Genomic DNA, 11,665 nt, shown 5'->3' on the forward strand with positions numbered 1-11,665 from the left:
TTGGTTGAATGCCAGGGTGATAAATTTCTCTGACTACAGAAATTTGCTTCTTACATTAAGGAATAATTTGAGTATGATAGAACTGAAGCCATTATTTCTCAATGTTCATTATGATCTGGTTTTATGGTAAACTGAAAGAATCCTGTATCATAGCTGATAGACTTAGAACTAGAAGGGATCTTGAAGTGCATCAAATAGAATATGCTTATTCTACAGATGAGGAAACTAAGGTTGAGAGACATCAAGTGACTTGTGAGGGTCACACAGCTAGGAAGTATAGGTAAGATTTTAAATCAGGTCTTAAATTCCAAGTACAACATAATATTTATATGTATTAATAGTATAAATTTTTATCTGTACTATACATATTACTCTCCTGCCTATGAATGATCAGAGTACAATTTAATCTCATAGCTTTTTATAGAGGTAATCAAGATATGACATAAATAAAGATCTATGAATACCTAGTATATAGTTTTATTTCTAAATCTAAGAATTATTTCATATTCTCAATTACTTTATTGCATTATTCCTAAACTTTTCTATAACAATCTATTCTGAGAAATAGCTCTTTATATTAAACTTCCTGCTTAATTTGCTATGTAACTGTCTGTTAAAATTATTTTTGAGGGCAGCAATATTACAACATTGAAAGTATATATTGAAAGTAAATATCCAGGAAAGCAATCTTCAGCTCCAGTCTGATGTTCCACTATATATATGTTAATTCTATCAATCCATGTGCATTTATTAAAGTGTCAAGCTTATGGATAAACCTATATATAAACACACACACACACACACACACACACACACACACATACACACACAGCTATAAGGTGATTCTGGCAGCTGGAAGGATCAGGTGAAGCCTCATGTTGGAGGCAAAACTTGATACAAGATTTGCAAGAAGATAGTGGATAGAGCACTGGCCCTAGAGGCAGGAGGACCTAAGTTCAAATCTGACCTCAGATACTTAATTGCCTAGCTGTGTGACCTTGGACAAGTCACTTAACCTCATTGCCTAAATAAAAATAAATAAGATTTGTAAGAAGAAAGGAATTCTAAGATGCAGCAATGAAAGGGAAGTTCATGAAAAGCATGAAAGAAGTAACAAAAGGCAGAATTTCATGTATTTATAAGTGTAATGGGAACTGACCAATGAGGCCCACATGCTTACTCTTCCCACCTCCATCCCCACACATGGACATGAATGCAAGGCAATTCTATTGCATCACTAATGTAATTATTCTTCCCAGATCCCTTATAGATGAATATCAAAGATATAATAACTTCATTAACTTCAAAAGCTCAGAAGTATCATTAGAAACCAAGGTGAACTGCACGACAGGGCTGGCCAGTACCTGCCAATACCAAGCTGGGTGAGAAGTCAGCAAAAGTCCAGTAATTAATCTGCCCAACAGTGGATTGACTCTGACCTGAAACATCAATTCTTGAAAGCAAGAGAGCAATTTGTTTACCAGCTATCCCTCACTTAGAAATATACTTTGTGGGAGGAATTTGTAATGATAATTTTATTTAAATTCATTCTTCCCAGGGACTGAGCTTTAAAGGGGAGAAGATGTATCTCTATTGTCCTATATATTCTCAATAAATGTCTGTTTTTAAAAGCTAATTGATGACAATTGATTATTAATGGTGTTATGAAATTAACAAATGGGGGCAGCTAGGTGGCTCAGTGGATAGAGCACTGGCCCTGGAGTCAGGAATACCTGATTTCAAATCTGACCTCAGACATTAAATAATTACCTAGCTGTGTGGCCTTGGGCAAGCCACTTAACCCTATTGCCTTGCAAAAACCTAAAAAAAAAAAATAAAAAAAATAAAAAATAAATTAACAAATGATCAAATGATATTGAGGTGCTAAGCACTTGTTAGATGATACTAAAGACATCAAAGGGAAATACATCAGCTGGGGACTCAAGAGAACTAGCATTAGGCAACAACCTTATCCTCTCAGTGATAACATTTAGAACATTGAAGCGATATGCAATTATCCTCACTCTGAAGACCCAACCTGCCAGTTCTAGTAAGGTTTGATAGAGTATAGTCCAGAGTCAATATTGCAACATATTAAAATCTAAAATAAATATTTGGGGAACATTGAGGAAAAGCTTACTTCAATGATTAAATGAGAGAGTAACTTCATTGGGACTTTAAAAAATAGACCTAAGTACTTACAATTCAGTTTTTATTAGAGATTACACTTGCATTTCCTCTCTTCCTTTGTTCTTACCTCATAAATTGAGAGGTAAGAAATATGATATGGAATATTTTCTTACTTTACAAAGAAGTGGTATACAAATCAGTCTGATCTCCTGAGTCTCTTAGACAAACAGTAATTATTCACCTACTTAACCATTTAGAAAACAAAAGTTGTAGCTATTTTTTACCTGATGCTCAGCCATCTGACTTTCTGGGCTCTTGCCAGGTTCTAAACTTTCATTCAGTTTCACCTCAATTGCCTCCATCTTTGTGGAAATAGACTGCAGAGAGTCTTGGTATTTCTGCTGGCGTTCCAGAGCTTCATAGAGAGTACGCTGCTTTTCACTGATCTAAGGAAGAAAAAGGATATTACCAAATACCTCCACAAGTCCTTATCATCCTGATTTCAACATTTATTTCTTCACTTTTTTTAACATCTGCAACCTAATGTTGTGTATTGGGTGTAGAAAGTACATACATTTATTTCACAATACAAATGCCAAGTTGATGTGTATTTATAATTCAGTATACTCAATGACTTACCACATTCTTTAGGGTTTCCCATGAACGCTGCAAATCATCCAGTTTAGCACTGGTAGATGACTCTAGCCCGGGTTCATAGAACTCCTGGGTTGACGACGTGCTGGCTTGAATCCTGGCAGCATCATTCTGCAACTGTTCAGCAGATAAGGCTTGGTAATAAGCAATGTCCTACGATTGTGAAGCACAACATTGTATTCAAAAGAAAGACGGAGCACTTTGTGAACATGCCCTATATCCACAATGTAATGAATTGCAATTCTTTTATGGCACCAAAAATATTTATACATCAAAAACAAGTCTAAATAACTCTGAAAAGAGAGTCTCCAAATATTTTTAAATAACATTCAAAATTGCAGTGGGAATCTTTATTTAGTATTGGATAAAATAAATCATAGAGAAGCCAAGTGATTCACTTATTTTATAGTGATTAATAGTTTGCAAAAATTGAAGGGTTGAACTAGATGCTATCTATGGTTTCTTTCAGATCTAAAGCATAAGATCCTTGAAGGTCATCATCTTTGTTTCCAACCCATTCTCTATCTAATATGTAATCCTGTTTTATAACATCAAGTGTGATTCTTTGTCTATTATAGGTGATCAATAAATATTTGCTTAATTGAATTAGAGTAGCAGAGGGCTGAGCTAAATTTTTCTCCATTGCTTTATTTTTATTTTATTTACTAGATTATGAATTAAATTGCTTCAAAATTTGCTTCATTAAGTGGACACATAGAGGGGAATTCCCAGGTGATTTTCTGCAACTTAAAGTTTTAAAGTTGCCATTGGGAAGCTAAATGGCTTCCAGGGTTCCAGAGCTTACATAAATCAGAAACCTGGCTTCAAGACCAGTACACTATTTATGACTAGACCATGCTTTCTCTATTGAAGAAAATAAATTTGCACAAGGGATTTCTTCCTCTTCTTATATCCTATTAAATCCAGGGTATTTCTTTTTTTAGATTTGGTCAGTGATGAATAACTTCTATCCTAATTATGCTTGACTAAATTTTTATTTCCAAAAATAACTTCTAGGCAGATGGGTGATGCAGTGGACAGAATGCTAGACCTGAAGTTAGGAGTACTTGAATTCAAACCCAGTTTGGAAAAGGAAATGGCACATCACTCCAGTGTCTTTGCCAAGAAAACCCCATAAAAATAAGGTCAGGACAAGCTAGACATGACTAAATGACAATAACAAAAAAAAAAGATAATTTCCCTCTGATACCTATGTACACAGAATCAACAATAGACTAGGTCATCAAGTTTATTGTTTATTCTGTGCACTTAGAAGAGACAAAATTAATTGAAACATTTTGTCACTTAATAAAAACTGCAAAATATGCTACAGCAAAATAAAATATGTTGTATATGCTTTATCTTTCAATTCAGCCCTGGAAGTATCTATGGAGGCATTAAGTTTGATAAGACATAGGAAAGAGCCTGAGGAGACTGAACTAGGAAAAATTGGAAATAATCTTCTACATATCCTAAATTTTGTCAGTTTTTTACTCCATGTTGCAGCTGGCCTTTGCACTGATTAATTCAACAATTTGACTTCAATTCATTATCTATATTTTAGATACAAAAACAAAACAAATCTGATTTCCCTGGTGTTCCTTATCAATAATGACAATGTTCCCTTATTAAAATTACAAAAAATTTAACCAAAAAACCCTAGAAATAATATGATAGGTTTATCTAGAGTAATGTCTATTTGTTCTATTCACCTTTTCCTAGCTATGTACTAGAAACTAGTTTATGATGTGATACAGCAAAAAAAAATATGTTGGATTTAAAGGCAGACCGCTGAGGTCGAATTGTAGCTTTGTTTCATACTACCTTTGGGATTTCAACCATATCGTTAATTTCTCTGGATTTTAATTCTTTCAACTATAAAATGTAGAAGTTGGATTCTTCTAACTCTAAATCTAAGCTTTTGGGGATCTAATTTCTCAATTAAAACTGCTGACTTTTTTTTTTAGGGCTTTTGTTTTGCAAGGCAAATGGGGTTAAATGGCTTGCCCAAGGCCACACAGCTAGGTAATTATTAAGTGTCTGAGACTGGATTTGAACCCAGGTACTCCTGACTCCAGGGCTGGTGCTTTATCCACTGCACCACCTAGCTGCCCCTAAAACTGATGACTTCTTAACATGACTTCTTGCCCTGCCCATATCACTTCCAACCTTTGACTAGCATTCTAACATTATGAGAAATGAGTTCAAGGTGAAGGTTTCTGATCTGGAAGAGCTGAGCTAAATAATAAGATGGCTCAGTTGGTTCAATTGGTAATAGGGCCTTTAAAAGGCCAAGAAAACTCTGTATCTCTCCTTTTCAATTGAAGAGTTAGTACCAGGCAAAAAAGAAACTGGAAGAAATTCCTTTAGTAATTTCAGTACATAATACATGATAAAGTCAAATAGATAAGGACTCTTTGAATGACTAATGCCATCAGCCTCCTTCATTAATGCTAAAAATATAAATATATTTAGAAGTGAAAAGAGAATACAGTAGTATTGATAACTGTGCATATTGACAACAAATGTGTCACAAGATAAAATCAAACTTGGACCCTACAGGAAACACGTAATAGTCAATTCATTAAGAATTGGCTTATTCCTTGTTTCTCTTGAGACTGCATCTTATTGAGATTGTCCGTTCTGTGAAAAATTGTGTAAATCTTTATTTCCTAAGAAATGCAGCTCATGTACAATTTATAAAAGAAGCATTTCTTCCATAACATTATCTCTGCCTTATAAATAACATAAATGAATTAACTCAATTCAGCAAAAATATATTTATCATTTAATAATAGAATCACATATATGAAATTAATGAATTGGATGTTACTTATGGATAAGTTTTGTGCAACATGGCTATAATGTCAACTCAAGGGAAATCTCAAAATAATAAATTTTGTAAATTTTAAGTCTTCCTCTTTTGACATAAGTTGTAAATTCATAAATTTTTAAGCTTTTTTGTATAAACTTGTATATATACATTTTTTAAATCTAAGTTCAGATTTTAGCCTAAGATAGAAATATATATTTCATTTCATGATGTTTGAGTATTAACTAAGGAAATGTCATCAATTACTTTAGATAAAAAAGGCTTATAAATATCTTTAACAAAAACATATTATAACTATTTTTCCCTGGCTTATTGTTTATGCTAGAGCTTTGATATATTTTATGTGATATGTGGGGAAAGAGAAAATTTAATTTTTAATATATGTAGTGCTATAGATAGCAATACCCTTATAATACCTGTTTTCTCAAATAGGTCTTAATCAAAGTCTTTGGTCTTGGAACCCAATGTAGCATTTTGCCATGAAAGCTCTAGGCTAGAGATGCATTCAATTTCAACTTTGCCAAAATTGTTTTCTGATTCTACTTTCTAAAAAAATGACTTATTTGAATATACTTGGGGACAGAGGTCATAGACTCAATGAAGTAAATAGTTCAGTAATGCAAAGAGACTCTAAATACCCTAAATAAGAATAATCACTAAGAAATACACCTTGACATGTTGAATTAGGAAAATGCATAATTACAAAATTTGCTGTACAGTTAAGGGGAGAAAAGTCTCAGAAATTCAGGTCACAAACACTCTTAACCCTCTATTTTACTTTTAATGTGCTTCAAAAGAAGGTCAAGTATTTGCTACACTCCCTGTTTATCAGGTCACCTCTGTCTGAAAATAAACCTATTTTTTGTTACAAGTTGGTTAATAGCTGGAGTTATTCTGACTTGTGAGTGGGGTAACTATTTAATTTAGGTTTACTTAGAGCAAGAACATCAACTCCCTTTCCTTTGTAACAGCTGCAACTATTGAGAAATTGCTATTTTTGGTTAGGAATAATGAACTTCAGTTCTGGGTGTTTTTTAAGTATTTTCAACCTGAACAATGATGCTTAAGATGAATTCCTTTGAAAATGCTTTCTATAATCTCAACTTGAAATTCAATATGCATCATGCAAAAGATGTCATGTAATATTATGGCATCTTTTCTCCACCAACTCAGATTTCTGTACAATGATATAATTTGCTTACAAACATGGACGATTTTATGATTTGTGGTTTTTAATATATTTATCCATTAGCTATAGTGACTATATAACTTAATTTCTAAACTTTTCTCTATTTAGATGAAAATAATGGTTAAGTAAAATTTTCCTGTGAGTTCTTTATATACATAGAATTTTTCCAATTTTCAGAAAAGAATTGCTTCTTCAATAATCTTCCAAAGTCAACATTTATGGAAAACCAACTTTAGGGTAAGAATATACATTTAATTAATGAAAAGGTTTAGAAAAAATTTCAGATGCATGGATTAAAGTATTTAGAAAAATGATTACTGAATTTACATCTTGCCACTGAAATCTATAAGCTATGTGGCCATTGGCAAGTCACTTAGTCTATAAATCTCAGAATTTGTAAAATAAGAATAATAACTGGTTTACAAGACTATATATACTAAAGATTAAAAGGGATAATATTAAATACATTTTGTCAAGAGCTATATATTATAGATATATCAATTTAAGATCTGAAATTTTTATAACTCACTCTTAGTTTTAGAACAAAATCACATCTCATTCATAATGTTGATGATGCTAATGTTGTGGTATAGAGGAACTTGATCTGTGATTTTACTGCTGTAGGGAATAACTAAAATGACTACTTTGCTCTAATAAGGCAAGTCATCATCTTTTCAAAAGCTCAGAATTTTAGAGTTATCCATACGTTGACCTAGGATTATACAGCCAACGGGTATTGGAGAAAAATGACTTTGACCAGGCCTTTCTGGTTCTAAGGTTGGCACTTTGGCCATCATATATCGAATGGCATATGCTGTTCTTTTTTCTAAATGTACACAGTCCATTACCATGTGCTGAAGAATGTGGGAAATATTGAAAAATGCTGTTTTTCAAAGACAAGAGGAGGAGAAACGGGAAGAGGGAAGTTAATAGATCTCTATTTGCTGGTGTGTGGTTCTGCTATTGAACAGGATTTTATTTAAAATTTATATCACACTCAATGAATAATATAATATACTATTCAATAGAAGAGTAATTCATTAATGAATAATGAATTAGTGAATGAATGAATAAGCAAGCATCTCTGTCCCTTCTTCCTCTTGAAGTGTCTAAATTCAGGAAGTAGTCAAGGTAGTTTAATTTTCCCAACCCATTTAAAAAAAATACTGAGGCAATTCTATGTATTGGACTGTTTTTTAATAGGGTACGTGTATGTGTATATGTGTGTTTATACATACTCACACACATATACATACAGTAATTAGAGGATAGGTCTACCAAGTACACAAATGAGGTCTTACAGGCAAACCTCTCTTGTCCCAATATATCAACAAATATATCATTCACTACTGAGGTCACAGTATAAGTGTCATCCTCAATTTTAAGTCACATATTCTATCTGCTTTGATGTCCTGTCATTTCTACCTTTCAAACATCTCTCAAATATATCCCCTTAACTTCTCTGATTTAAATAAGAGGACAGGTCTGATCATAATACTCCCCTATTCAAAAACTCCACTGGCTCCCTGTTTGATCCTGGACCAAATTTTTAAAGATCCTCTGGAAGGTTTTTAAAATTAGTCATACTCCAGTCCTTTCCTACCTTTTCAATCTTCTCCTTTACTCCCCTTCACATATTCTACATTTTGGTGTCAATGAACTAGAATTCTTATTGTCTCTTTTTTAAGATATCATTTATACTCCAGAATGAAAACTATGAAAATAGATTTTGAAAAATAAAGGAGAAGAGATGGCAGAGAGTAAATGGTGGGAAATTCTCTAGGGAAGAGTGGATAATTGGGATGAGTAGTGGAATGAAGGACTGATTAAGATCAAGAGAATTTGTTTCCTATTTCACAGTTTTGTCCAGGGTTGCCTCATTCACCGTATTTAAAAGTTTTCAATTGGAAAAAACAGTCAAATACATATTAACAGTAATTAGGTATTGTTGTTTATACACTTATGTATTTACTATCCACGTGGCATTGTACTAGTCACTGAATATATAAAAACAACAATTAAATAGTAATGCTGCTTATTAGTAGGACATATTTATTTTTGTGGGAAAATAAATAAGATCATAGGATTGTAGAACCAGAAGGGACTTCACATTGGGACTCTGATCCAACATCCTCATTTTAAAGATGAGGAAAATCAGAGACAGAAAAGTTCCCCAAGGTCATAAGGTAATAAAAATCAGAGATAGAAATCTGAACCCAAGTTCTCTGACTCTAGAAGAAATGTTCTTTCCACAGTACCACATCATTTAACGATTTAACTATATAACTATTTTAAAGTATGTGTAATTTATATTAAAATAATAATATAAATGATTTTGCTAATATATCCTAGAAAAGATGAGTAACTTGTAAAAACACACTAAAAGTCAAAGATTTCTGTCAAATAATAGGAACTGTCCACATATTCAGATGCTTAGGAAAATACCTAGTTGTTAGAATCAATTTATTTATTGGATTTAATCTGGATGTTTGATATTTTATAGATATGACAAGTCCTATTTTTTTACAAATATAATATAACCTTTGACTGTACTAATTTTTAGTTTATATACCTAAATCTGCATGAAAATAATTAAGATTTATCATCATGGGGGCAGCTAGGTGGTACAGTGAATAATAGAGCAGTGCCCTGGAGTCAGGAGGACCCAAGTTCAAATCCAGCCTCAAGTTCAAATCCAGCCTCAGACACTTAATAATTACCTAGGTGTGACCTTGGGCAAGTCACCTAACCCCATTGTCTTGCAAAAAAACTAAAACAAAGATTTATCATCATTTTAGACTCTTGATAAATCCAATCTACTTTATTCCATATGAGCCAAGAAGAGCTTGAGAAAAAAAAAATGCTCTTTATTTCAACAACTCAGAGATACTTAATCCTGGAAGGAAATTTGGAGATCATTTAGTTCTATTATATCTTTTAATAACTGGGAAGGTCTATGTCCACAGAACATTATGACAAATAGAACAGAGATAAAAATTAAAAAGAGTGAATACTAAGAGTTTTAAATTTTAGGTAGACTGTATATCAAATACAATATTTAAAGGAAAAGTATAAATTCTCCATCTTTCATTAGCTTTTTACACTAATGTCTTATTGTAGAGGCAACCTTGGATTCTAAAAGGCTAATGGAATCTAAGCTCTTGTAAGTTCTAAAGTATAATAGATAAGAGAACTGGCATTGAAATAAGGTAGACCTGGGTTCAAGTCCTATTATCTTGAACATACTAGTTTGGTAATATGACCAAGTCACTTAATCTCTTGATAACACTTTAAGACTAGAAGTTGCAGATGAATTAATGATCTGAATTAATTTCCATACTAAGAGGGACCCTAACTACATTAAAAAAAAAGCCTAATTGTTGTTGAATTTCTAAATCTTGGTCACATAATATTAATGTGTTGCAAAACAAAAAAGGAGTCTTGTCACAGAAGAGAGTGTTGCCCCAAGAGTCAGGAGATGTATATTTGATTATAATCTCAAACATGGACAAGTCAGTCTTTATCAGCCCAAACTTCTTCAACAAATAAAAGAATACTTGAACCACCTACCCCACAGAGATGTTGTGAGCAGAGTGATTTGTAAAACGTAAAGAAATATAGAATTGTGGGTTATTACTCATACTTTGGTTATATTTAGAATGTGAAAAGTCTCAAATTAATATTATTATAATTAATTATAATTTGTTATAATTAATTATAATTTTAAAGGGTTTGTGAGGGAAACAATGGCAGTCACAGTGGTAGGTAAATCAGAAACAAATAATAAATATATCATACCACCTCATTTTCTATTAGAATGATATCCATCATACAAAGATAATATAGAAAATGAGACCTTCATTTAAGATTTGGAAGCTCTTCATGGTGCTTTTAATTTCAGGAATGGAGTTTTTCTTCATGCCACTTTCAAAAAGAGAATTAAAGGGATTTACCACATTATGTAATGAATTTTACAAGGCAGTCATGCTTTGCATTTATAAATAATAGTGTGTCATCAACAAAAACATAATGATATTCAAATGAATCAGTCCACAAGCATAGAAACAGCTTGCAAAGTACCCAGGATGGGGTCCTGCATCTGTCCAGAGTGAGTGCCAAGTAGGAGGTACCTGGTTAACAGAAGCATCTGTATTAGCCACAGGTGAAGGAGAGCGACAGGCAGGTGGAGAGGAAATCTCACTGTTGGTTCCCTCCTCCCCAGATTCCTCAGTGACAGGTGAAAGCAGCGTGTGACAGCGACCCGCAGTCATCTGTCACAGGAAATGCAAGCCCAAAGGACAGGAACATGTCAACAAAAAAGGCTAATTAGGTGCAAATCAAAACATATAAAATTACAGTTAATGTTAGAATTCCTGAGATAGCATTTGGGGGATCCATTTTGTATTAAGAATTTGAAAGAATCAATTCTCTGATTAATATGGTACATATAGCCACTAGTTAAACCCAACAACAATGTTGGACATTACACTATTAAATTTTAGACCTTACTAAATATTTTCATATTTTAAAATTATTGTTGTTTTCAATGGCTAGAATTCCATTTGACTAGTGTCTATGAAATAGAATTTGATTTTTCTTAATCATCTCATAATTCTAACAATAATCTAGGAAACTGAAGGTTATCCAAAAGCAATATGTAACACACAAAAGTTAAGGCCAAATGTTAAATGATATAACTATTGTATTTTTTTAAAAAAATGTCCAAAGTCACAATGCTCAGCTAATTAAATTAGTAATTTTGTACTAGGGTGAGTGTGAGATAGTGAATGTTGCAGAACAGAACTTAATGGAATTTTATATCTTTTCTTCTATATTATAACTCTCTTTATAATAGCAAA

At 32.6% G+C, this 11,665-nt stretch overlaps 1 protein-coding gene across 11 annotated transcripts in view; it reads right to left on the reverse strand.

Moving 5' to 3' along the window:
• Nucleotides 1-11,665, reverse strand: part of SYNE1 (spectrin repeat containing nuclear envelope protein 1) — a 598,518-nt gene that overhangs the window by 148,588 nt on the left and 438,265 nt on the right. For 8 of the 11 annotated variants that reach the window (XM_074187858.1, XM_074187854.1, XM_074187849.1 and 5 more), the window contains 3 exons: nt 10,937-11,077; nt 2,770-2,937; nt 2,415-2,576 (listed from right to left, as the gene is read on the reverse strand). In XM_074187858.1, coding sequence (XP_074043959.1) covers nt 2,415-2,576; nt 2,770-2,937; nt 10,937-11,077 — 471 coding nt within the window. The remainder of the gene's footprint in view (nt 1-2,414; nt 2,577-2,769; nt 2,938-10,936; nt 11,078-11,665) is intronic. The other 3 variants (XM_074187850.1, XM_074187855.1, XM_074187853.1) reach the window with 3 other exon arrangements.

The sequence above is a fragment of the Macrotis lagotis genome, chromosome 5, assembly GCF_037893015.1.
Source record: "Macrotis lagotis isolate mMagLag1 chromosome 5, bilby.v1.9.chrom.fasta, whole genome shotgun sequence".
NCBI lineage: Eukaryota > Metazoa > Chordata > Mammalia > Peramelemorphia > Peramelidae > Macrotis > Macrotis lagotis.